Source organism: Rhinopithecus roxellana, chromosome 9, assembly GCF_007565055.1.
Source record: "Rhinopithecus roxellana isolate Shanxi Qingling chromosome 9, ASM756505v1, whole genome shotgun sequence".
Taxonomy (NCBI): Eukaryota; Metazoa; Chordata; class Mammalia; order Primates; family Cercopithecidae; genus Rhinopithecus; species Rhinopithecus roxellana.
Genome location: NC_044557.1, coordinates 76,906,036 through 76,933,914, shown reverse-complemented (window position 1 = coordinate 76,933,914; position 27,879 = coordinate 76,906,036). Strand labels below are relative to the sequence as shown.

Here is a 27,879-nt window from a genome sequence, read left to right as displayed (position 1 = left end):
TCCTTTCACCCAGTCCTTACTCCTGTGACAACACGATGAATACCTAATGAAAAAATCTACAGAAGTGGCTAGCGACTTCATAGACAAAGGAAGAAAAATAAATGAGTTTATTCTGCTGCTTTCTCTCTCTCCTCTCCTGGAAGGTGGGAGAAAAAACTATGCTCCTTGGAGACTATATGGAAAGGATCAGGCGTTTTTACTCTAACCTTTTGTAATGTAAATGTACCTATCTAAGGGGCATATTAATCTCCCATATCTCCAACTTTTATAACCTAGAGATTTCTGTAAATTTCTGGGCCTCATTCTTCATTGAAATGTAAACATAAACCTTCCTCACAGTTAAGTAAATTTCTCTGGAGTTTTCTCACTATTCATACAGCTGTAAATTAACTTCTCAAGTGTTGCTGTTAGCCCAGGATCTCAGTTTTTAGCAAATTCATTCAGAAAGCCCCAACCCTGTAGAAACACAAAAATATTATCTCTACATCTCAGAATGACAACATGTGGGAAGCCTCTATTTTTTTCTATCTTTTTCCTGTGAGAATTTCTAAGAATTGTGCTTTTTCTGGAGAAAGTAGAATGTAAAAATTTAGAGTTCATCAAGCTGATTAGTATATTAGCTCAATAAAGTATATTTTAAATATGAGAGTATTCACTTTCTTCTAAGGTTATACAACTAAAGCAGTCTAGTTATATTTGCAATTGACATATTTGTTACTTGGCTAGCTATTATTTCACATATTTTGTCTTAATTTTAAAATTTTGATGATATGATCTTAGTAGTTATGTTGATCAGTGATGCAAAACCCAATTCTCTGCTCACAACCCTTCTGACACCATATATGTATGTTTCTTCCTCACACTAACCAATTATCCAACTCTCTGGTATAGGGATAGAAAGCTGTGATGCCTTTTGTCACCCTCGTACGTGTCATGCTGATATTCCTATAACAAAAGATAAGTTAACAAGAGAAAAGCATAACAAATTTATTGAATCGTGGTTTTCTATGACATGGGAGCCTTTAGAAATAAAGACCTAAAGAACCCGGTAAAACTGTCTATTTGTATGCTGTGGTTCAGTGATGAATGGACAGCTGTATAGACATGTAATTGGTCATAAAAGATATAATCTGTCAGTAATAGATTGAGAAGGGGAAACCCAGTAAGCCTATTTATTCAAATTCTTCTTGACCTCTTTATGTAGCTTTACTTTCCAGGGTATGGGGCAGGATCCCTATGGAATGAAGATTTTCAAGGGAGAAGGAAGAAAGTGACCTTTCTAGGTTCTGTGGTTCACTTTGGGGGAGAGGTTTTCTAGTTTTTATGATTCACCTTGGGGAAGAAGAATTCTGGCTTGTATGACTAGCTTTGGGAGAGAGAAAGGGGCAAGGGGCAGGAGTACAGAAGAAGGTCAGAGAGACATTGCTTCTGAGGTCTTCTAATCTCTTTTCGTTCAAAGCACTCAACATGCCAAAGTGTCATACTTTGGGGTGTACTATTCTGAGAGCCAACCCTTGAAACCAACTTGGTGTCTGTTAATTCAATTCAATTCTAACACTACTTGCAGTTAGCGTAGACTCCACAGTTTAGGGGCTCAATCCCACAAGAATGCCAACACTTCAGACGCCAACTGAAAATCTGGGCCTCTTGTATTTCTGACTGATCAGCTATAAATTGGGGATTCTCATAACTTCCTCCTTGAGTATAATAATTTGCTAGAATACTCACAAAACTCAGGGAAACATTTACTTACCTTTATTGGTTTATTATAAAGGATACAAACGGAGAGCTACCAAAGGAAGAGGTACATAGCTGAGGTCCAGAAGTGTCCCAAGTGCAGGAGCTTCTGTCCCCATGGAGTGGGGATTTGGGGTATATCACCCTTCTAGCACATGGAGGTGTTCATGAATCTGAAAACTCTTAGAACCCCTCTGTCTAAGATTGTTATGGATATTTTATTACATAGGCATAATTGATTAAATCATTGATCCTCAGTAATTGACTCAACCTTCAGTTTTTCTCCCCTCCGTGGAGATGTATGTATATGGCCTGGCTAAGAAAAGTTCCAACACAACCTTCTAATCATATGGTGGGTTTCTCTGGTGATCAGCCTCCATCCTCCAGGAAGAACTTCATTGTAGAAACTCAGGTATGGATGACTTATTATAAATAGCAAAAACTATACTTTCACCCTTATCACTCAAGAAATTCCAAGAGTTTTAGGAGCTCTGTGCCAGGAATCAAGGATAAAGGACAAATATACACTTCTTCTTACATCACAGTATCACTCAGAATCTACTATTAACTCTAAATCACTTCAAACAGACAGGAAGCTTAATACCACAAGCCATGTAATTATATAGACTATGGGGTATCACTGATAAACTTCAAAAACAAAACAAATTTTAATTTTCAAGAAAAAAAGGTCTGTGTGGTTGTTGTATGATATGAAAATTAAATATGCTAGGGGTAATATGACTAGGAATAGTATGTAATCATCAAAAATAATAAAGGAAAGGAATGATTTGTGTAGATTTAAATTCTCCTCCTAAATTTTGCTTTTAATCAATTTATATTTTTCTCCCAGGTTTTGAACTCTCACACTGTGAAGATCCTGGCATTCCACAATTTGGATACAAGATCAGTGACCAAGGCCACTTTGCTGGTAGCACCATCATTTATGGATGCAATCCAGGCTACACTCTCCATGGAAGTAGCCTTCTCAAGTGCATGACAGGGGAGAGAAGGGCATGGGACTATCCTCTGCCTTCCTGTATTGGTAGGATACTCTCACAGATTTTCACTGAATATTTCTGTGAAAACTTTATCAAATTCTTTGCATTTTTAAGAAATTCTCTCTATTCTCCTATAACTAACACTTTATATCAAGAAATAATGAACTCATAGCTTCAATTTGTCAAAAGAAAATTAATGGAAAATGAAAAGATCCTTTTCATAACTTTATTCATTATTCCTCCCATAATCTTATAGTTTGTGGGGGACAATATGGTCTCTTCGAAGTCATTTTATTTCTGCTACCTCGACATAAAATTGAACTCGTTACTAAAATGTTAAGACTTTTAATCATGCACATTTATTGAGTTGCATTGGCCAGATTTTTAATTTACAAAATTATTATACATTGTGGAATAAAGGTGGATTAGAGAAAACAGTAACCTATTCTCTTTTCTCATGCATGTACAGCATAACAACCAATTTCAATAGGAAAAGGAATGTGAGAGTAACATGAGATATATTGCCTTTGTGAAGCTAAAGAAAGATCATTTTCTGTCTTCTTTGCATAGCTGGGGTACCGTTTTATTCCTACCATCTTGCAGATTAGTTAATGCATAGATGGGTAGGCGGGAAGGTAGATAGACAAATATTGACAGGTGTGGATAGAGACCTCTCTTTTTCTCTTTTTTCTTTTCTGCTCCAAAGACCAAATAGGTGTGAGATCGGAATACTAGGACAACAAAGGAAAACAACTTTGTAGCAAAACACTAACTCTCCAGCAGGGAATAAATATGCAGTGATTCTTCAGCCTTTCTTTTTTTGATAGCATTTATAGAGGCAGAAATCCATTCTATGTCAGGCCTACATTGATAAAATTGACTCAAATCTTTTATTTTTAGCAGCTGTATTGAGGTATAATTGATATTCAAAAAACGGCACATATTTAATGTGCAATTTGACTTACCTTTTAAGACCTGAACCTTTTGACAAAAGTAGAATATTTCTATCATTTTTTTGATATGGTCAACATAAGAATTGCCATAAAACTTGCTAGAATACAAATAGAAAATATGAAATTCTAGTTATTATAGGCCTTGTAACTAATTGTGTAGTGCTTTTGATGCTATGAGACCTCTGTTGATGTATTAAAACATTGATTCATGCAGAAAACAAACATGTTTTTATTTAACTAAAATGCAATCACAGTTCTTTCTTTTCAGACGGCATCTGAATTTTGGATGGATTGTGAGGGTGATACCTAAAATAATAATCAAATTAAATTGCCAAAACCTGGAATATGATCAATAATCAGCCCATTGGCATTGGTTATGAGAAAAATGTAGCACTGATTAATTCTCTCTGATGTGATTATGAAATATGTTCAGAAAAGCATTAAGAGTTTAATAGCACAATACCATAAACATATAAATATTGACTGGCCATGCTATTTTTAAAATTAAAACCACAAACAAATACATTAAATGTATATATATATTTTTTACGTGTGTTGAATCAAGTTGAAGACATTCTCTACTTTTTGGAAAGATTTTATACAAATGGAAGGACATTTAGTCTGAGACCAGAAGGTTTTAATTATGTTTGCAACAAATCAATGCATTTTATGTTTACGAATACTTAAAATCAAAACATGTTGACTTGATATTGTGCAAGATTTCATGGGTAAGGTAATCTTTTTTATTAAAATTCTAATGATAGATGATCAAATAAATTTAGCAGCTATAAACAGTTGGACACTTGTTGAGTGATACTGAATAATTTGATGATAACCGAAGATGAAATTCTATTTTAGATGGTGTTCTCTACTGGCAGAGATTAATAGCTTTAACACTTGGCCTATGGTTATAATATCCTGTGCTCATTAACCTTAAATATCTACTACAGCTATATCTTAGCCTCAGTCAAATAAGGAAACTTTTCTTAATTATTTGGATTATTTGTAGGTAATTATGTTTCTGAAGCTTATTCGTTGATCAAACAAAAATTAGTTTTTGATGCACCATAGCTGGAAGGATGTAACCTGTATCTCTTCTTTAAACACTGTATTTCATTTTATTCTGCAAACATAAGTTTTACATAGAATATGAACTCCAGTACTACAGCATATAACACTGGCTCTTTTGAGGTCAAAATGCCAGGTAATATTTTACAACAAAGAAACATGGGGGGAAACAGCTATATTTAAGTTCAAGATGCAATATAGTACAAAATACTCCAACTGACTATAAATTAATATAGAAGAACAAGTATCTGTTCTTAAATTAAATGTATGCCCCAAATAGTGATAAATCATAAATAAATGATGAAAAGTGAATTAATACAATTATGTTTACAGATTGTCCAACAGGATTTTTGTTAGAAAAAAATGAAAAACCGTAAATGGTGATAACATCTTAAATACTAATATCTTTTTAATTTAAAAATCTCCCAAGGGTGTTATTATGAATTAGATTAAATTAATGTTGCAATAAAAGATAATATTTCCTTACCCCTCCATGGGTATATCAGTCAGGGTTCTCCAGAGAAACAGCACCAATAGGATATCTCTCTTTCTCTCTGTCTCTGTCTCTCTCTTTTTTCTCTCTCTCCATCTTCCCTATCCATCTATCTATCTATAGAGCTTTATTTAATTTAAGGAACTGAATCATGCAATGGTGGGGGCTGATAAGTCCAAAATCCATAGGGCAAGTTAATAGCTTAGAAACTGAGGCAGGAGTTGCTGAAACTTTGAGAAAGAATTTCTTTTTTTTCCTCCCAGGAAACTTAATTGTGCTCTTAAGGTCTTCGAATTTATTGAATGAGGCCTACAAGTCAACTGAGTGTAGATGTTATCCATATCTATAAAATAGCTTCATACCTAGATAAGTATTTAATTAAGTAACTGGCGCTAATAGCCCAGTCAAGTTGACACATAAAACTATCTGTCACAGTGTGGTGCAATATAGTATCTAAAATTTTTGAAACAAGTTAACATATATGCAGCCTACAAATTTGAGCCATTAGATTCTAGAGTTATCAGGTCTCTTCCAAATGCTAAAATTTTTCTGCTTTGACCTTCCTTGGTCTAATAATATTAATAATAATAATTACCAAAAATAAAAAGTTTAATTCAGTTATTTAATCTAAGATAATAGGAAAGTTGTCAGAATCAAAATGGAGTAACTTGTGTTAAAAACTCTGACAAATAGAGCTGGGAAGGCCATAAGGGGAGGTTTCTCATACTCAAGTGCCTAATAACAAGAAGTGTCACCAAAGACTCAAATGTATAAGGCATTCCACAGTGTTTTCCTTTCTTCTAGGGTTTAAAGATGTAGAGCAATATGCTAACCAAAATACTTAGTTCTCTCTTGTCCAGTACCGAGACTCTTTCTAGGTTGTTCACTGATGTAAAATCACTCTAGTTATCACAATAGTATTAAATAGTATTGAAATGGAGAAGGAATCCCCCAAAATATAAAATTTTAATTATATTGCATGATAATACTTATATTCTTAGTTTCATAATTTTCATAAAACTTAGAGACCACATTAAATCAAAACCTAACTAGATTTTACTGAAGTAAGGAATCTAATAAAAAATGCCACTTTGACTTTTGGGAGAGTAAAAGGGAAAGGGTTTAAAATGATTTAAAGGGGAAATAAAAGGACAATGAAATTTAGAAGGCCTGAGGGACTGCAGTAAAGATTAGTTTTTCTCAAAGGTGGGGTAGAAAGATGATGAATTATTCAGACTGCAATTCGCTAGCAGTGAGAGATTTGCCATCTGTTTCCCTTTTAAAATTATCATTATTTAACAACACATCTTAAAATGTTTGGAAACCTAACTCAGAGGTTTTGAGTGTGACTTTTTTTTAATTGTATAAGTAGGTTTCTGTTTTATTGTCTTTTCTGTGATCTAACTTGAGACTCTATTATTACTTGATTGTGTTATATATTCTTGCTTCAATTAATACTATAAAAGTTTATACAAATATATACTTTGAAGAAAGGAAATCAGTATTCTTTTGTACACTCATGAGAAATTTGTAATTGTTTTGAAAAGATTGGCATTAAATTGTGGCTTAAATTTTTATTATTTTTTATCAGCTGAATGTGGAGGTCGTTTTAAAGGAGAATCATCAGGAAGAATCTTATCTCCTGGCTATCCTTTTCCATATGACAATAATCTGCGTTGCATGTGGATGATTGAGGTAGATCCTGGAAATATTGTCAGGTAAATGAATTACATTTTCTCAACATTACTAGGGAATCTGAAGTACCTGGCCAACCCCTATATAAAATTAATATTCATTTATTTCATTTTTTTTTCTTGAGGCAGAATCTCTCTCTGTCACCCAGACTGTAAGGCAGTGGCTCACTGCAACCTCCTCCTCCTAGCTCAAATGATCTTCCTACCCCAGCCTCCCCAGTAGGTGGGAATACAGTCATGTGCTACCAGGCTAGGCTAATTTTTAAGTATTTTGTAGAAACGAGATCTTACTATGTTGACCAGGCTGATCTCAGAATGTTGAGCCCAAGCAATTCTCCTGCCTCCCAAAGTGCTGGGATTACAGGTTTGAGCCACTACTCCTGGCCCATTTTGACTGATGTACAGAGTTGTGCAGATTATTACCCTAGTGCATCCTCATTAACAATTAGGAGAAATAAGAAGAGAAGGGGACTGAATACCATTTCCTATTGTCCTTGTCCCTAAACACATTTGTGAAACACCTGCTCTCTGCTCCTGTAATCATGTTAGATTTCCCTTTTCTGCAGAGTTCTTCACATTGCTGCTACCCCTTAGATAAGTACAGAGTCATTATCTGAAATCAACACCAGTCTGACTTTCCTAGCTATCACAAGCTCTCAGTCCCAGCCTTACTATGCAGCTTTGGCTAGAATCATCCTTGACATATGAGCTACTTAGTGTGTTTCAATAACAAACAATAACTTTAAAACTTGAGAATTACACTTACATAAAGTAGTAATATAAATTTTATTTATATAAAATGGAACTTCAGACAGGCTTCTAGGTGGTACACTCCTATGCATTGATGGATGAGTTGGTACATTACTTTTGCAAGGCAATGTGCAAACTCAAAACAGACTACACTGTATCATCCTCAGTTTATTTTTCTTTAGTCTAAGTCATGCCTTGTTTTATATAAATATTAGAATTATTAAACTTGAAAGTAATAAATTCAAGAGAATTCTGCAGTTTCTAAAAATTAAACATTGCTTGATATTAAATTGTAGCCCAAATTTAAAGCTGTAATGATTCATGTATCAAACATAAATGTATTGTATGTAGAGTTGAGCATGTTGATATAATTAGATTTCTAAATTTTGCACCAAGCACAAAAAGCACCCGATTCTAATTTTGTCTAGATTAAACATAAAACAGAATAGATTTAACATGGAACAGTGATAAAAGTGTGCACTGTAGAATCAGATAACTTGAGTTCGATTTGTGATTATGCCACTCTTTGGGCAATTATTTCATTTATCTAAACTCCATTTGCCATATTTGTAAAATTGAGATAAAAATTATTCCTACTTCATTGGGTCATTATAACAATTAAACAAAATATATGTAATGCATTTTGCACAGTGCCTAGCATGTAGAAGATTCTCTATAAATGTCCCCTGCTGTTGCCCTGGTTAAATTCATGAACACAAGAAAGAATGTATGCCTGAAGTTTTTACAATTTGCAAAGGTGATGTAATAGTGTATTTAATAATATTTTAAAGAAACAAAGTATACTTCTCAAGAAAAATACATTAAGAATATATGCTGTTTACATAATTCAATTTTATCACATAGCAGAAAAGAATATCTAATAAAAGGCACAATGCACATTTGCTCTATTTTTTATTTAAAATTGAATCCTTGTTTAAAGTAAACAGAGAAATATGGTTCTCCCACAGCTTGCAGTTTCTTGCTTTTGATACGGAAGCATCACATGATATACTCCGAGTTTGGGATGGTCCACCAGAAAATGAGATGCTTTTAAAGGAAATTAGTGGATCTCTTATTCCTGAAGGAATTCATAGCACCCTCAACATAGTAACCATCCAGTTTGACACGGATTTTTATATTAGCAAATCCGGATTTGCAATTCAGTTTTCAAGTAAGTTTTTTCAAAACGTTTCTTAATGCAAAATAGGAAGGTGATGTAAATAGTCATGTTAACTTTACTGTTCAAATTTTTAATTTTAACATTTTAATAATTTTAAATTTTTATGCTTCTGGTCTTCCTGTATCACTGCAGCAAAGGTAAAATATACATGGGAAAAAGGTAATACAATTAACTCTGAATATTAATTATTGAGACTTCTCTCCACTTGTAAAACCATTTATTCTTAAAGTAAAAGTGGTGTTAAAATTACTCAGCTAAAAAAATTACATCACCAAAGCTTATAATCTGGAAATACTGTAAAAGTGAAAGCTAAAATGTGAAGTTTTGCAGATGAGGAAGGAAATGAATACTTGCTATTACAAAAAAATACAACCCTACGTTTTTACTGTTATTTTATTCTTTAAATATCTTAATTATATATTCACAGATATCTTTGACAAAATATTTCAGACAGCTTTTAAATTAAAGATTTTCTATAACAATAATATGACAATGAAATAGCATTCATTGTAAGTAATTACCAGTGTTCTTGTCTTGTTAATTTTTTTCTTCTCATGGCACTGCTAAGTGACTAAATATATGTGCTCTGTAAAAGAAATGTTAGTTGATGGATAAAATGAATACAATCTTAAAATTTTTAAATACTATTTTAACTTTTTAATGCACATTATCTCTTTGAGAAAATTATCTAATAGATTTTTCATCTGTATAGTCTTAAAAAGTCCTATTAACAGATATGTATCAACGTTTCTATGATCAACTATAAGAGAAACCAGTACTCTTCAAATGTGTTGGAATTCAAATTCTGGCTCCTTACTAACTGCTAATTTTCGGCACCTTACCTAGTGACCCGATACTGGGTTTTCTAATTGACATAGCAGTAACAATGCTCATCTCATAAGTAAGTTATTAAATGTAACAGAATCATGTGTGCACAGTATTTGGTATTGAGTAGGTAGCTGGTACCTAATGAACTATTATTATTACATAAATAAATGTAACATTGAAATGTCTTGAAAATAAATAACACACGGCCGGGCGCGGTGGCTCAAGCCTGTAATCCCAGCACTTTGGGAGGCCGAGACGGGCGGATCACAAGGTCAGGAGATCGAGACCATCCTGGCTAACATGGTGAAACCCCGTCTCTACTAAAAAATACAAAAAAAAAAAAAAAAAAAAAAAAAAAACCACTAGCCGGGCGAGGTGGCGGGCGCCTTTAGTCCCAGCTACTCGGGAGGCTGAGGCAGGAGAATGGCGTGAATCCGGGAGGTGGAGCTTGCAGTGAGCTGAGATCCGGCCACTGCACTCCAGCCCGGGCGACAGAGCGAGACTATGTCTCTAAATAAATAAATAAATAAATAAATAACACAAATAATTTAAAAAAGTATGAAGGACTTTTGAAATCAGTGCCAACAAAATATACCATTTTAGGTAAGCAATTATACAGTCAAACAATTCTCTTGGCTGACTTTTTGTTTATGGAAAACAGTTATTTGACCTATTAACACAAATGAATTGTTTTGTACTATATGACCCAAGCTCATGTGAAAGGGAGGTATAAACTGAAAAGTTAATATCTTTAAATTTGTACTTTAAATACTTATTTTGAGAAAAAGGAATAAAGTAAGAAAATAATCATATAATAGGTGAATATAAATTTCTCCCAATTAGAAAATATTTACCAATAAAATATTCTTCATATTTGTATATTCTACTCTACTGTTGATATTTTTTTAAGTGGGAACAATTTGTCAGAGAGTGGTTTAATTTTAGTTATTTCTATTGTAGTTTAGCAACAAACAATTCTTACTTTTACTTTAGATTAGTAATACATAGTGTTTTCCACTTAAATTGTTATTGCCATTAAACATCTGCATACAGTAATATGAAAAGGTGTCTCAGGCTCAGTGTTTACAAATGCAACTTACACTTTGCACTCAATGTTATCTGGTTAAGTGGAAACATGCTATTTTAGATGCATTTCTGGGAATTTTTATTGTAGATAATCTGTGAAATTAGCAGTACATTTTTATATTGATTATATTTGTAGGGCACATTAAAGTTATGGAAACAATATATTTCATACTAGAACTTTAATAACTCTGCCTTCGTAGGATTCTTTTAAGATGGATAGAAATTTGATCTGATCCTTAAAACCAACCTATTGAAATAAAGTTACATTGATGATTACTACGTTGTGAATGAAAAATTAGCCTCTTGGTTAGAGATCTTTTCCGGAATATGTGCTTACATAGCTTTTCAAGTGTTCAGATTTCAAATGGGAAAATATTCTTTTCATGAATGAAGTATTGATGGGTGCCAAGAATTAAGTTAAATGCTTTATATACATAATCTCATTTAATTCTCACAAAAGCCATATAAGATATGGTTATCATTCTCATTGCCCAAAGAAATATGTTAATGTTCAGAAAGTCAGTTAATTTGTTCAAGATCATACAACTAGCAGATGCCTGGAGTGATAAACTCATATGTCTGAAAGGAGATTAATGTCATGCTTTGTACATACTAAATGCTTAGCAGTTATTATTACAGTATTATTATTCTAGATACATGCATTAATATGCCAGAGGGAATAGGAAGTTTTCAGTTATATATTATTAGCTGCAATGGAGTTCTACATTTTAATCAGTTTGGTTTCCAGATTATCATTCCCAGCACCACACCAGAGGTACCAATCTGAAAAAGGAGATGAAATGTAAGTGAAAAAGTGAGAAGAAATGAGGGAAAGCTGGAGTACATACATGCCCATTTGAAATAGACAGATGCCCTCTCTGGCTGTAGGCATTTTGCCCTGTAGGAAGACAGGAAGTTTTTAAAGTGGAATTTCAAATAAGAAATTTTATCTAAAGTCATCCAGTTTCTAAAGTATACAAGTAGTATTAAAGAGAATGTAAATGGGCTATAGGCCACGGAACCACTACTGTGGGTCAAACTTGGCTCATGGGTTCATGTTTGCCACTTCAGTGCCTTACCTAAATTCTTCTTCCCTAGATAAATCTATTTCATCCTACCCACTTATTCATATGTTCATCCATTTCACTCATTCAGCCTAGGAGAGTCTATTAAGAACCAGGTATTAAACATATTTATCACCAATTAATTCTCAAACTCATGTTTTCATTAACTCAAGCAACTCTTAATTTCACACACACACACACACACACACACACACACACTGTCTCTCTCTGTCTCTCTGCTGCTTTCCATCACCAAACCTTCTTTTTGCCTTAGTCTTACTTCTGCTCCCTTGTGCTTAAATTCTGCTCATCCTTCCAGATTCTGTGCCAAGATCCATTTTCAGTAAAGTATTTTCTTAGTATTCTAGCTCATGCTCCTTCCACTGGTTGTATTTCTTTTTCTCCCAATGAAGATCAGTATAAACAGCATAGCAATTCATTGTTCTAGAAGTTTTTTGGTTGTTTTTTTGTTTGTTTGTTTGTTTGTTTTTGTTTGAGATAAGGTATTGCTCTATCAGCCAGGGTGCAGTGCAGTGACACAATCACAGCTCACTGCAACCTCAACCTCCTGAGCTCAAGTGATCTTCCTACCTCAGCCCCCTATGTAGCTACGACTACAGGTGTGCACCACGTTTCACTAATTTTTATTTTTGTTTTTTTTTTTTTTGTAGAGATGAAGTCTCATTATGTTGGCCAGGCTGGTAATGGTATTTTAATTATAGTGCCTTTGCTCTCCCAAATATATTAATATCATGAACACCTTTGTCTCTTAAAATGTCTATATAGAACAAACATTTTGCACAGGGTAATAACATAATTTACTATCCAAACTTAAGGTATTTTGGAGATCAAAAGCAAGTGCTAATAAAAACTAAGCTCAGCAATAGGCACAAACCAGGATGCTTCTACACAATCAGGAAGTATTGTCATTTTAATTGTCAGATTTTATTTGAGCCCCCCTTCCTCGATTAGTATAATTTAATTCCATTCTTCTTTTGAGCAAATAGCTGTCCATTGAAAGTCAAAATAATTAATTAAAAATAATAAATCGGCCGGGCGCGGCGGCTCAAGCCTGTAATCCCAGCACTTTGGGAGGCCGAGACGGGCGGATCACGAGGTCAGGAGATCGAGTCCATCCTGGCTAACACGGTGAAACCCCGTCTCTACTAAAAAATACAAAAAAACTAGCCGGGCGATGTGGCGGGCGCCTGTAGTCCCAGCTACGTGGGAGGCTGAGGCAGCAGAATGGCGTGAACCCAGGAGGTGGAGCTTGCAGTAAGCTGAGATCCGGCCACTGCACTCCAGCCTTGGCCGCAGAGCGAGACTCCGTCTCAAAAAAAAAAAATAAAAAAAATAAAAAATAAAAAAATAAAATAAAATAAAATTAAAATTAAAATAATAAATCAGGCAATAGTAGCAGAACAGTCTTCACCAATGAATATAACAGGTGATACGTATTTCCCCAAACTTGGTGCGAAGTGAATTTAACAGAAATGTAGGTCACAGACCAACTTTATAATCATCAAGCTACTATCGGCAGCCTCATGACTTTTATTTCATGATCCATTCATCCTTTGTAGAGTCTGTTAATTTATCTCTTGGTGTTGTTGTCTGCAAGGCACTTTTGCTTAATCAGAGCTACTTAAGTCTAACATTGCCACTTCATGCTATCGTATGTGCTGTCCTCACTTCTCGGCAGTCAGCTTCTATATCCTCTGCTTACATTTTAATTTGCCTGTCTCATTCCACTTTAGTTCCCCAGGGAAGATATCATTGGGTATCATGCTGTCATTTGCCCACAGAATAGTAGATTTTGACAGAGCCTTTTCTATGCTCTTCACTCTTTGACTTCTCTGTTAAGAATCTTCCCCGGCTGGGTAATACAAAATGCTGAGGCCCATAGCTAATATTGCTGAAAAAAATCTCAAGGAAATAGATTCCTTAGCCATGAGAGGTTGAAGTTCCCTAGGTTTAACCCACTGCTTGGTGCCCCTGCCTTTGTTCTCATCCTTATTGTTGCCTGCACTGCTCCAACAGTCGACTAGCCCCTCACTTCTTTATCCCTCCAACCAAACTTTTCTCCACATTTCTGCCTGATTGATCTTTCTGAAATATAAAATTGGACATCACATCTCTGTTGAAAATTATTTAATGGCCACACAGATCTAAACTCAAAACTTTGGCATAATATTTAAAGCCTCCAGAATATGCCCCAATCTGCCTTCCAGCTTCACTCCTCACTATTCATTTATATACATCCAGAGGTCTAATTAAATTGTTCTGAAAGGACAATATCATTGCACATTTCTACTGCTTTGCAAACTCTCTTCCATATTCCTGAAACCCTTGTGCCTACATTCAAAATTTGTACATTTTTAGTCATTTTCCAGGGCCTAGGCTAAATGCAACTTCTAGTAGCAATGAACTACTAGACAGAATAACTTATTTCCACACATGTACTGCTCTTCCCTGGTTTGCTCAGGACAGTCCTCATTTATGTCTGTTGTCCTGACATTCTGACTGTTTTGACATTTATCCTGTATTTTCCCTTTTTAACAAAATATGACTATTAATGGTTCATTAAAATAAGCCACAGTGTATTTATTAGATCTCTGCTTTGTGACATAAGTCTGCACTGCTCAGTAATTATAATGCATGGTTACATCTGAAAGACAAATACCATTAGGTTGGTGCAAAAGTAATTGAGTTTTTTGCCATAACTTGTATCTATTTCTCAACTTTTTCCAGATGCTAGGTAATTAATGCTTACCTTTCATGGATAGCATGTAGGACACTTATAGATAAAATGAAACATTCTTAGATATGAACAGGTCACCCATTCTGACCCTAAATGGTGGTGGGAGGAGCATTTATTTATTTTTATTATTATTTATTTTTTGAGATGGAATTTCGCTATGTCACCCAGGGTGGAGTTCAGTGGCACGATCCTGGCTCACTGCAACCTATGCCTCCTGGGTTCAAGCAATTCTCCTGTCTCAGCCTCCTGAGTAGCTGGGATTATAGGCGCGTACCACCATGCCCAGCTAATTTTTTGTATTTTCAGTAGAGACGGGGTTTCACCATGTTAGCCAGGGTAGTCTCGATCTCCTGACCTTGTGATCTGCCCACCTCAGCCCCCCAAAGTGCTGGGATTACAGGCCTGAGCCACTGTGCTTGGCTAGGAGGAGCATTTCACATTGTTGCCCTGATATTTTGTATAAACAGATAGTTATGCTACAGTATGTATTGTGGTTTGAATGATACATAAGACTGCCAGGCCATGAATTGGCAAGATCAGGCGGAAATATGGGAAATATATCTTCTTGAAGTATGTGTAGAAATAGAAACTGAGCAGTTGATCTACAGACCTACAAAATATAGTCTGAATACTCATGACACGAGTATATATGCTGTTTATTTTATTGTGTAAATTTGGAACTAATTACTTTATCATGGAAATTTTTTTATTATCTTGCAATAGACCTTTATGGTAGCAATGAGATTTTAAAAAGTAAATGTTTAATGAAAAAGTATGAGCATTCATTTCTTAAGAAAGCTGATATCCACTAAGATGTCCAAAAGAAAGTCAGTTCTACTGAAGGTGCTGTAAAGAAACACCCAAGCAGAGATTAGCAAGGATTCTACGAAAACCAATCCCTGTGAAAGCTGAAACGAAACCAAAACAAATAGCAGAAAATGATCCAGAGTAGTTTTTTAGTTACTATTTGTAAATCCAAGAATTTCATACATCCAGAAACATATTTTTTTGAAAAAAGCAGGGAGTAGCCATGATCCCATTTCAATAAAACTTACTTAGGTAAGTGATAAAACTTTAACAGGGAAAATCATGCACTGATCATTTACAGCTGTGTGAACAGAAATTAGTAAAATATTGAATTAAATGAAACACTATTATTTTGTGTATCATGTTTACATTTTATAGGCTAGTGAAGAGGGCAGTTTTATTAATATATGCCAAATATGAATCATAATTGAATGGTTATTTGAAGCCATAATAATGCATTAAATACATCTTCATCATTTTAAAGTACCTGATATATTAAATATATTTTAATAATTTTAAAGTACCTATCTTCAACAGCCACATTATTTTTATTTCAATTTATTTTACTGTGGAAAGAACAGTTAACACAAGATCTACTTTTTAAGCAAAATTTTAGGTGCAGAGTACATTATTTTGACCTAGGTACAACACTGTATAGCAGGTCCCTAAAGCTTACTTATATTGCTAAACTGAAACATTATGCCAGTTGATTAGTAACTCTCATATCCCATATCCCCCAAGCCCCTGGAAAAAAAACATTTCACACTCTGATTCTATTAATTTGACTATTTTAGATACCTCATATAAGTGAAATCATGCAGTAGTTGTGTTTCTGTGACTATCTTATTTTACTTAGCATAATGTCCTCAAGGTTCACTCATGTTGCTGAATATTGCAGAATCCTTCTTTTAAAGACCAAATAGTATTCATTGTGTGTCTTTGCCATATTTTCTTAATCTGTTATTAGACAATTAAGTTGTTTTCAACATCTCGGCTATAGTGAATAATATTGCAACGAACTTAGGAGTACTAATACCTCCTCAAGATCCTCGTTTTAATTATTTAGGATAAATATCTAGAAATGGGTTTATTAGATTGAAAAGTAGTTCCATTTTTAACTTTTCTGAGGAAACTTCATACTATTTTCCATAGTGGCTGCACCATTTTGCATTCCCACCAATAGCATGTAAGAGTTTCTATTTCTCCATATTCTTGTCAACATCTTTTTTATAAATAATAACCCTCCTGACAGGTATGAGGTAATATATTACTGAGATTTTAATTTGCATTTCCTTGATGATTAGTGATGTTAAGCATTTCTTCACATACCTGTTGTCCATTTGTATGCCTTTTTTGTAGAAATGCCTATTCAAGACCTTTGACTGTTTTTCATCAGTCATTTGCTATTGAGGTGTAGAGGTTCCCTACGTATTTTGGATATTGATCTATTATTACATGTATGACTTGAAAATATTTTCTCCCCTTCCATAGGTTGCCATTTTACCCTTGTTGATTGTACAGAAGTTTTTAAGTTGGTTGCATTCCTGCTCGTTTATTTTTGTTTTCGTCGTCTATGCTTTTGGTGTCATGTCCATGAAATCATTGGAATACCAATGTTATAAAGCTTTCTTCTCTCTTTTTTTTTCTTCCTTCTGAAGTTTTACAGCTTAAGGTCTGGCGTTTAAGCTTTTAATCCATTTTGAGTTGATTTTTGTGTATGCTGTAAGATAAGGGTCTTTTTTATTTTTCATTACAAATGAAAAAAAGTCATTTTTTGCTTGTGGATATCCAATTTTCTAAATACCATTTGTCAAGGAAACTATACTCTCCCCTTTGTGCATTCCTGGTACCCCTCCCCATCTTCCCACACCTACTTGTTTCCTAGTCTTAAGGTGCGGGCCTGTTACCCTTTCATAGATTTATTTCTGGTCTCTCTATTCTCTTCCATTGTTCTATATATCTCTCTTTATGATAAATGTTTGATATAATGAATATAATTATATAATTGATTTTTGCATGTTGATTTTGTATCCTGAAACTTTATTGAATTTATTAGTTCCAACAGTTTTTTTCAACAAATCTTTAGGATTTTCTATATAAAAGATTGTGTCATCTACCAACAGATACTATTTTACCTATTTTTTTTTTTTTTTTCAGTTTGGAGTCCTTTTGTTTCTTTTTCTTGCCTTAACTGCTCTGACCAGGACTAGCAGTACTATGCTCAGTAGGAGTGGGAAGTGAGCATCCTTGACTTATTCCTGATCTTGGAGGAAAAGTTCTCAGGTTTTATTATTTTTTTATTTTTTATTTTTTTTCCAAACAGTGCAATGTTAGCTGTGGGTTTTTGATATATGGCCTTTATTATGTCAAAACATTTTTCTTCTTCTATTCCTAATGCATTGAGGATTTTTTTTTAGCGTGAAAAGGTATTTAATTTTGTCAAATGCCTTTTCTGCATCTATTGAAATTATCATGTGATCATGTGATCTTAATCCATTATTCTGTTAATATGGTGTATCAAAATAATTGATTTTTGTATATTGAACTATCCATCTGTCCCAGGAATAAATCTGACTTGGACATTGTGTGTGATCTTTTTAACATTTTAATATGCTGTTGGATTTAGTTTACTAGTATTTTGTTGAGGATTTCCGCACATATATTCTTCAGAAATATTGATCTCTAGTTTTTTTTTTTTTTTTTTTTTTTTTTTTTTTTCTTGTGGTGTGTTTTTCTGGCTTTGGTATCAGGGAATATTGCCCTTACAAAATGAGTTTGGAAATGTTTTGTTTGTTTGTTTTTGGTTTTGTTTTGTTTGTTTCAATTTATGGGGTTGGGTGGGAAGAGTTTGAGAAGGATAGAAATTAATTCTTATTTAAACGTTTGGTAGAATTCACCAGTGAAGTCATCTGGTCATGGGCTTTTCCTTGTTGGGAGATTTTAAAGTACTGCTTGAGTGGCCCTATTAGTAATGAGTCTGTTCAGGCTTTCTATTTCTTATGATTTAGTCTTGATAGCCTGTATATTTCTATAAATTTATCCACTTTTTTTCTAAATTATCCAGCTTGTTATCATATAATTGTTCAATGTAGTCTCTTATGACTGTAGCACTATTCTTTCTTTTCTGATTTTGTTTACTTTAGTCTTGCCTCATTTTTCTTAGACTAGCTAAGGGAATCCCAATTGTGTTGAGATTTTCAAGAAGCCAATTCTAGTTTTATTTTTTAATTGTTTTTCTATTTTCTATTTTATTTTTCTATTTTCTTTAATCTTGATTATTTCCTTCCTTCTGCTAACTGTGAGCTTCTTTGTTCTTCTAGTTCCTTGAAGTATAAAGTTAGGTTATTTATTTGAGACATTTTTCCTTTTTATGTAGATGTTTATTGCTATGAACTTCTTACATATTCCTGTTTTTTCTGTTTCCCATGCATTTTGGCATACTGTGTTTTTGTTTCATTTGTCTTGACATATTTTCTATTTCTCTATTTTATTGATATGTAATAGTTGTACATATTTATGGAGTACAAGGGATATTTTGACACATGCTTACAGTATGTAATTATCAAATAATAGTAATTGGAATAGTCATTATATCAAACATTTATCATTTCTTTGTGTTGTACTTTTTAAATATTCTCTTCTAGCTATTTTAAAATATAAAATAAGTTCTTATTAACTATCATCACTCTTCTGTGCTGTTGAACAATAGAACTTGTGCCTTCTATATAACTGTATTTTTGTACCCTCTTCATCCCATTGGAATGCTACAATTCCCAGTATCTGGTAACCACCATTTGACTCACTACCTCCAAGAGATCAATTTTTTGTTAGCTTCCATATATAAGTGAAAACATGCAACCTTTGTCATTCTGTGGCTGGCTTATTTCACTTAACATAATGTCCTCTAGTTCCACCAATGTTACTGTGACATGTTTTTATGTTTCCCCACCCCCCTGTGACTGAGTAATATTCCATTGCGTATATACACCACATTTTCTTTATCTACTCATCAAATAATGGTTGATTGAATACCTTGGTTACTGTGTATAGGGTTGCAATAAACATGGATGTGCAATTATCTCTTTTATATACTAATTTTCTTTCTTTTGGATAAATACTCAGCAGTGGGAATGCTGGATCATGTGGTAGTTGTATTTTTAGGTTTTAAGGGAAACTTCGTACTATTTTATATAGTTGCTGCATTAATTAACATTCACTCCAACAGTGCATGAGCATTCCCTCTTTTTTTTTTTTTTTTTGCATCTTTGTCGGCATGTTATTTTCTGTCTTTCTGATAGTAGCCATTTTAACTGGTGTGTGATAATATCTTGTTGTGGTTTTGATTTGCATTTCTCTGATGATTAGTGATGTTAAACATTTTTTCATTTACCTGGTGGCGATTTGTATGTCTTATTTTGAAAAATGCCTATTCAAAGCATTTGTTCAATTATTAATTGGATTATTTGTGGGTTTCTTTTTTGTTTTGGTTTGTTTTGCTGTATTATTTTGCTATTGAGTTGTTTTAGTTCCTTACATATTCTGGTTATTAATCCCTTGTCAGATGGGCAGTTAGCAAGTATTTTCTCCCATTCTGCAGGTTATCTCTTCACTTTGTTAATTATTTACTTTGCTTTACAGAAGCTGTTTAGTTTGATATAATCACATTCGTTTAGTTTTGCTTGTATTGTCTGTATTTTGAGGTCTTATGCAAAGTATTTGCCAAAACTAATGTCCTGAAGTATTTCCCAATGTTTTCTTCTGGTAGTTTCATAGATTAAGGACTTACATTTAAGTCTTAATCTATTTTGATTTTAGTTTTGTATATGGTGAGAGATAGGGGTCTAGTTTTATTCTTCTACGTGTGGATATCCAATTTCTGCAGCACCATTTATTGAAGTCCTTTCCCAGTGTATCTGTTAAAAATGAGTTGGCTGTAGATGTGTGGATTTATTTCTGAGTTATTTTTCCTCTTCCATTCGTCTATGTGTCTATTTTTATCACACTGTCTTGTTTACTATAACTTTGCAGTATATTTTAAAGTCAGATAGCTTGATGCCACCAAGCTATCTTTATTCTTTTTGCTCCAATTGCTTTAATTATTCAGGATCTTTTGTGATTCAATAGGAATTTTAGAATTTTTTAAAAATTTTCTCTGAAGAGTGGCATTAATACTTTTTTTAACAAAAAAAATGAACGCTGACAAATTTTATTAAATAAAAATTTTACATTGTTTACTTTTCACCATAATGTTCTGGCATGCTTCTAATGATAGAATCACCCAGCTTAATGATAGCCAGTATGTGTTGTCTGTAGTATATTCCACATGCTGTACCCAATTCAGTATTATTGCCTCTGTAGTGATGGATACCAGTTTTGGCCAACAATACTTAGTACTATAATTCAGATTTCTTCAAAGTCAGGCAGTTTCTAGAGAGGATGATGAATTTTGCTTTGCCTTGTCTGATCATCTTCAGAGTTGGCTTGTACCCTAGCATCTTTTTAATGTGTTGTTGTGTTCGGTTTGCTAGTATTTGGTTGAGGCTCTTTGCATCTATGTTCATCTGGGATATTGGCCTATATTTTCCACTTTTCATAATGAGTTGGAGTATAGAGTTAATTGACTCCAGTGATGTTTTCATCTTCCTTGTGGCCCCCATCTTCCCGCCTTAGGTGCAGGACAGGCCCCACTCAAGAGCACCTGCAAAGATAGCCAGGGAGCAAGAAAATGTCATTGGTACTTTGGAAGGAATTACTTCGAATTTGTAAATGACTTTGGGTAGTACGGACCTTATAAAAATATTAATTCTTCCAATCTATGAACATTAAATGTCTTTCCATTTTTCTTGTGTCCTATTTTATCTAATAGCGTTTTATAAATTTCATTGTAGAGAGATTTCACTCCTTTAGTTAAATTTATTTCTAGGTATTTTATATATTTTGTAGCTATTGTAAATGGGATTTATTTCATGATTTTTTTCAGATGGTTTGTTATTGGCATATAAAAATGCTACTGAGTTTTGTATGTTGATTTTGTATCCTGCCACATTACTGAGTTTATTTATAAGTTCTAACAACATTTTGGTTGAACCTTTAGGTTCCTCTAAATATACGATCATGTCATTTGCACACAAGGACAGTATTACTTCTTTCTAATTTAGATGCCTTTTATTTCTTTATCTCATTTAATGGATCTGGGCAGAACTTTTAGTACTATGATGAATAAAAGTTATAAAAGTGGTCATTCTTGGCCTTGTCTTTTTCCAGATCTTAGAAAAAAAGGCTATTAACATTTCCCCATTTAGGATGATGTTAGCTGTTGGTTTGTTATATATGGCCTTTGTTATTTTGAGATATATTCCTTCCATAACCAGTTTGTTGAGAGTTGTTATAATTAAGGGATGCTGAATATTGTTGACAGCTTTTTTTTTTAGCATCTGTTGAAATGCTGCATATAGTTTATATCCATGATTCTGCTAATGAGATGTATCCTGTTCACTGATTTGAATATGTTGAATGATATTTGCATCCCAGGGATGTATCCCACTTGATCACAGTAAATGATCTTTTTAATGTGTTGTTGTGTTCAGTTTGCTAGTATTTGGTTGAGACTCTTTGTTTTCTTTTTCTGCTGTGTCTTTGATTTTGATATCAGGGTAAATTGGCCTCATAGAATGAGTTTGGAAGTGTACCTTCTCTTCAATTCTTTGAAATAGTGTGATTAGAATTGGTATTAGGTCTTCTTTAAATGTTTGGTAGAATTTAGCAGTGAATCCATTTGGTCCTGAGTTTTTCATTGATGGGAGCCTTTTTTCTTTCTTTCTTTCTTTTTTTTTTTTTTTTTTTTTTTTTTTTACTACTTTCAACTCATTGCTTGTTATTGGTCTGTTCAAGTTTTCTATTTCTTCATGGATCAATTTTGGTAGATTTATGTGTCCAAAAATTTGTGTACTTCTTCTAGGTTTTCCCATTTGTTTGTGTATTCTTCTTCATAATACTCTCTAATAATTCCTCGTGTTTCTGTGGTATCAGTTTTAATCTTTCATTTTTTGCCTGTGATTTTTTATCTGAGTCTTCTCTCCTTTCTCTTAGTCTAGCTAAGAAAAAATTGTTAATTTCGTTTATCTGTTCAAAAAAAGAGTTTTCATTTTATACTTTGTGAGTTTTCATTTTATACTTTGTGTGTTTTTTCACTCTTTTTTTTTTTTTTTTTTTTTCTGTTCTGATCTTTATTCCTTCTTTCCTTCTACTAATTTGGGGTTTGATTTGTCATTGTTTTCTAGTTCTTTGAGGTGCATCAGATTGTTAATTTGAAGTCTTTCTACTTTTTTTTATAGGTGTTTCCTGCTATAAATTGGCACTGATTTTGTTGTATATTTTAGGTTTTATTTGGGGTATTTTGTTTACGTTTCCTTTTTTCAAGAAATATTTTAATTTCCTTCTTAATTTCTTCATTGACCCATTGGTTGTTCAGGATCATATCATTTAATTTCCATGTTATTTTTACAATTTCTAATGTTTCTTTTGTCTTTGATTTCTGGTTTTATTCCGTTATAGTCAGAAAAGATACCCATATGATTCAAGTATTTTGGGATTTATCAAGACTTGTTTTGTGGCATAACCTATGCTCTATCCCAGAGAATGTTCCTGGTACTAATGAGAAGTATGTATACTCTGCAGCAGCCGGATACAATCTTTTGTAAAGATGTCAAGTAGGTCCTTTTGGTGTGCAGTGTAGTTTTATTCCAATGTTTCTTTGTTGATTTTCTGTCTGTATGATCTATCCATTGCTGATTGTGGAGTGTTGAAGTCCCCCACTATTATTGTATTGTTCTTTCTCTCTCGCTTTAGCTGTATTAATATCTCCTTTAAATATTTGGGCACTTTGATATTGGGTACATATGTATTTATGATTGTTATACCCTCTTGATAAATTGAGCCCTTCATTATTACATAATAACTCCCTTTGTATCTTTTCAGTTTTTTTGACTTGCCATCTATTTTATCTAAGTATAGCTACTCTTGCTCTTTTTTGGTTTCCCTTTGCTTAAAATACGTTTTTCATACCTTCACATTCAATATATGCATGTCCTTATAGGTGAATATGTTCCTTCCAGGCAGCATGAATTTGGGTCTTATTTTTTAATTCATTCAGTCACTTTGTTTTTCAATTAAAAATTGAGTCAATTTACATTCAATGCCATTATTGATAGATAAGGACTTACTAATGCCATTTTGTTACTTTTTTTTCTGGTTATTTTATAACTCCTCTTTTTCTTTTTTCTTCAATTCCTTTGTGGTTAACTGATTTTCTTAACCACAAAATTCTGGACACATAAATCTACCAAAATTGATCCATGAAGAAATAGAAAACTTGAACAGACCAATAACAAGTAATGAGAAATATGATTTTCTTAACCACAAAGGTAGTATGTTTGAATCCCTTGCTTTTTATTTTTACTTTCTCTATTATAAGCCTGTGTTTTGCGATTACTGTGTGGCTTACAAAGAAAATCTTTTAGTTGTAACAAGTTATTTTAAACTACTGGCTACTTAAGTTTGGTGGCAGAGAAAAGCATAGAAACAAGCAAAGAAAAATCTATAAAGCCCTGCATTTTGATTTCATACTCCTCTCCATATTTAGGCTTTTTGTTGTATCAATTTATATATTTCCATATTGTCTATCTCATAACAAACTGTTATAGTTATTATTTTTGATAGATGTATCTTTTCATCTTCAGACTAAAGATACAAGTGTTACACACCATGATTACAGTATTAGAATATTCTGATTTTGTCTTTGTACTTAATTTTACCAGTGAGTTTTATACTTTCAGATGATTTCTTGCTGTATATTAACATCCCTTTCTTTCAGATAGAAGGACTCTCACTAGCATTTCTTATAAGACAGTTATGATGATGAAGTCTCTTAGCTTTTGTTTGTCTGTGAGTTTTTATTTCTCCTTCATGTTTGAAAGGAAGTTTTTCTCACTACTATATTCTTGGTTAGAAATTTTTTTGCCTTTAGCACTTTGAATATTCCATGATACTCTCTCATAGCTTGCTGAGAAGTCTACTGCCAAATCATAGCTCATTTATATGTTATTTGCTTTGCTTTTGCTGTTTGTAGAATCTTCCTTGTCCTTGACATTTGAGAGTTTGATTATTAAATGCCCTGGGATAGTGTTATTTTGGTTGACTCTGCTTTGTGATCTTTCACCTTTTTGTACCTGGATAGTCATATTTTTCTCTAAATTTGGAAAGTTCTCTGTTATCATTTCTTTGAATATACTTTGTATCCCTACCTCTCACTCCTTCTTTAAGTCCAATGACACTTAGATTTGCCTTCTTGAAGCCGTTTTCTAAATCTTGTAAGCCTTCTTTATTCTTCTTAATCCTTTGATTGTATATTTTCAAATAAGCCTGTCTTCCAGGTCATGAATTATTTCTTCTGCTTAATCAGTTCTGCTGTTGAGACACTCTAATGCATTTTTGCATTCATCAGTTCATCAATTGTATTTTTCATCTGTAGGTTTGTAGGTTTCTATTTGATTTTTTAAATTTTATACACACACACACACACACACACACACACACACACACATATATATATATAATTTCTCGAATAAACTTCTAAATTGATTATCTGAGTTTCTGAAAGTTCATTGAGCTTCCTCAAATTAGCTATTCTGAATTCACCAAAAAGTTGCACATCTCGGTCACTCCAAGGTTAATCACTGGTGACTTAGTCTGTTTGGTTAGATCATATTTTCTTGAATGTTCTTGAGACTTGTGGACATGTGTAAATCAATGTCTGGGTATTATAGAGTTAGTTATTTATTTCAGTCTTCACAGTCTGGCCTTGTTAGTACCCATCTTCTTCAGAGAACGTTTCAAAAATTCAAACAGGATTTATTATTGAATTCCCCAAGCTTGTAGTCACTTCAGCTGTTTCAGTACTAGAGAGTATTCTAAGTCCAATTACACTGTAACTGTCTTGTGGACTTTTATGTACTTATTTCTGATGGACTTTTGAGAGATCATGGAAAATTTCTTGGGTTGCCAGGATGATCCTTCACTCACTCTCCTCTCTTTCCCTCAAACAGGAGTCTCTTCATATTCAGCTGCCTGGAGTTTGGGAAGGGGTGATGTGACCATTCCTGTGGCTGTTGTAACTAGCATCATGCTGGATTGCACCCAAAGCCTGCAACCTTCCAGAGCAGCACAGCACTGAGGCTCACCCAATGCCCATAATCATAGCCTGACTGCTGCTGATGTTTATTGATAGCCTCAGGCCACTTTAATCAGCTGGTAGTGAAGCTAGCTCAGATTTGGGTTTGTTCCATCCTGCCAGAGTAGCAGATTTCCCTCAGTCATGGAATGGATCTAGAAGAAATGATGGATGCAGTGGCCTGAAATAAGGGGCTTTGGGGATCTTCCCCATGCTGTGTTGTGCTGTGGTGGCAGTGTGCTAGTTTACAAGGCCAAGTCCCCAGTACTCTTCCCTCTCCTTCCCTCAAGTGGAAGATGTCTCGTCTCTCTCTTTGTCTCTGCACTGTGCTACCTGGAGTTAGGGGAGGGATGACATCAGCACTTCTGTGGCCCCTGCAGCTGATGTCACACTGGGTTGCACCATAAACCCACAACCTTCCAGGTCAGTGCAGCACTGGGACTCACCCAAAGACCATGGCCACTATAGAATTGCTGCCACTGAAATTCATTTGAGGCCCAAGACCATTTCAGTCAGTTAGGGCTTAAGCCCTTCTGCTGTGACTACAGATCTCCGTCTTGCCTGGTGTGAGAATAAATATTCCCTCTGTGGGTACTGGCCCGGAGTCAAGGGCTTTGGAATTCTGCCCAATGCTGTGTTCCACTGTGGTAGGATCAACACGGACTTCTAATGCAAAGTCCCCACTGAGTTTTATATATTCTTGTGTTGTATGTTTGATATATAGAATCCTTTCATTTCAAATTGAAGACCTTTCTTGGCATTTCTTGTAAGGCATGTCTAGTGGTGATAAGCTCCTTCAGTTTTTGTTTGGGAGTCTTTTTCTGTCCTTCATTTTTGAAAGACAGTTTGGCCATGTATGGTGGCAGGCTATTTTTTCTTTTCACATTTTAAATATACCATCACCCTCCTTTATGGTCTCCAAAGCTTCTGCTGAAATAGCTACTCTTAGGGAGCTTCCCCTTATATGTGACAAGTTCTTCTTCGCTTTCTGCTTTCAAAATGTTTTCTTTGTCTTTAATGACTATTGACAATTTGCTTGTAATGTACCTCAATGTGGATTTCTTTAGGTTACTCTTATTTGGTGTTCTTTGGAGTTCTTGGGTCTGAATTTTCATTTCATTCTCCAGATTTGGGAAGATTTTAGCTATTATTTGCTTGAGTAAACTATTTTGTTTTTCTTTTTCTGTTCTCCTTCTGACACTCTCCTAATGTAAATATTGGTCCCTAAATTGTGAGCTTCAAGATTTCTTCACTTTCTTCATTATTTCATTCTTTTTGCTCTTTTGACTGAATTATTTTTATTTTTTATTTATTTATTTTATTTTTTTATTATACTTTTAAGTTCTAGGGTGCATGTGCACAATGTGCAGGTTTGTTACATATGTATACATGTGTCATGTTGGTGTGCTGCACCCATTAACTCATCATTTACATTAGGTATATCTCCTAATGCTATCCCTGTCCCCTCTCCCCACCCCATGACAGGCCCCAGTGTGTGATGTTCCCCACTCTGTGTCCAAGTGTTCTCATTGTTCAATTCTCACCTATGAGTGAGAGCATGCAGTGTTTGGTTTTCTGTCCTTGCGATAGTTGGCTCAGAATGATGGTTTCTAGCTTCATCCATATCCCTACAAAGGACATGAACTCAGCCTTTTTCTATGGCTGCATACTATTCCATGGTGTATATGTGCTATATTTTCTTAATCCAGTCTATCATTGATGGACATTTGGGTTGGTTCCAAGTCTTTGCTATTGTGAATAGTGCCACAATAAACATACATGTGCACGTGTCTTTAGAGCAGCATGATTTATAATCCTTTGGGTATATACCGAGTAATGGGATGGCTGGGTCAAATGGTATTTCTAGTTATAGATCCTTGAGGAATCGCCACACTGTCTTCCACAATGGTTGAACTCGTTTACAGTCCCACCAACAGTGTAAAAGTGTTTCTATTTCTCCATATCCTCTCCAGCACCTGTTGTTTCCTGACTTTTTAATGATTGCCATTCTAATTGGTGTGAGATAGTATCTCATTGTGGTTTTGATTTGCATTTCTCTGATGGCCAGTGATGATGAGCATTTTTTCATGTGTCTGTTGGCTGCATAAATGTCTTCTTTTGAGAAGTGTCTCTTCATATCCTTTGCCCACTTTTTGATGGGGTTATTTGATTTTTTTCTTGTAAATTTGTTTAAGTTCTTTGTAGATTCCGGATATTAGCCCTTTGTCAGATGGC

General features: G+C 34.1%; 1 protein-coding gene and 1 pseudogene across 3 annotated transcripts in view; one reads left to right on the top strand and one right to left on the bottom strand.

The window, feature by feature from the left end:
- Nucleotides 1-27,879, top strand: part of CSMD3 (CUB and Sushi multiple domains 3) — a 1,308,251-nt gene that overhangs the window by 949,131 nt on the left and 331,241 nt on the right. For all 3 annotated transcript variants that reach the window (XM_030937706.1, XM_030937708.1, XM_030937707.1), the window contains 3 exons: nt 2,588-2,779; nt 6,841-6,967; nt 8,662-8,864. In XM_030937706.1, the coding sequence (XP_030793566.1) occupies nt 2,588-2,779; nt 6,841-6,967; nt 8,662-8,864 (522 nt within the window). The remainder of the gene's footprint in view (nt 1-2,587; nt 2,780-6,840; nt 6,968-8,661; nt 8,865-27,879) is intronic.
- On the bottom strand, nt 20,648-21,073 carry LOC115899645 (annotated as a pseudogene).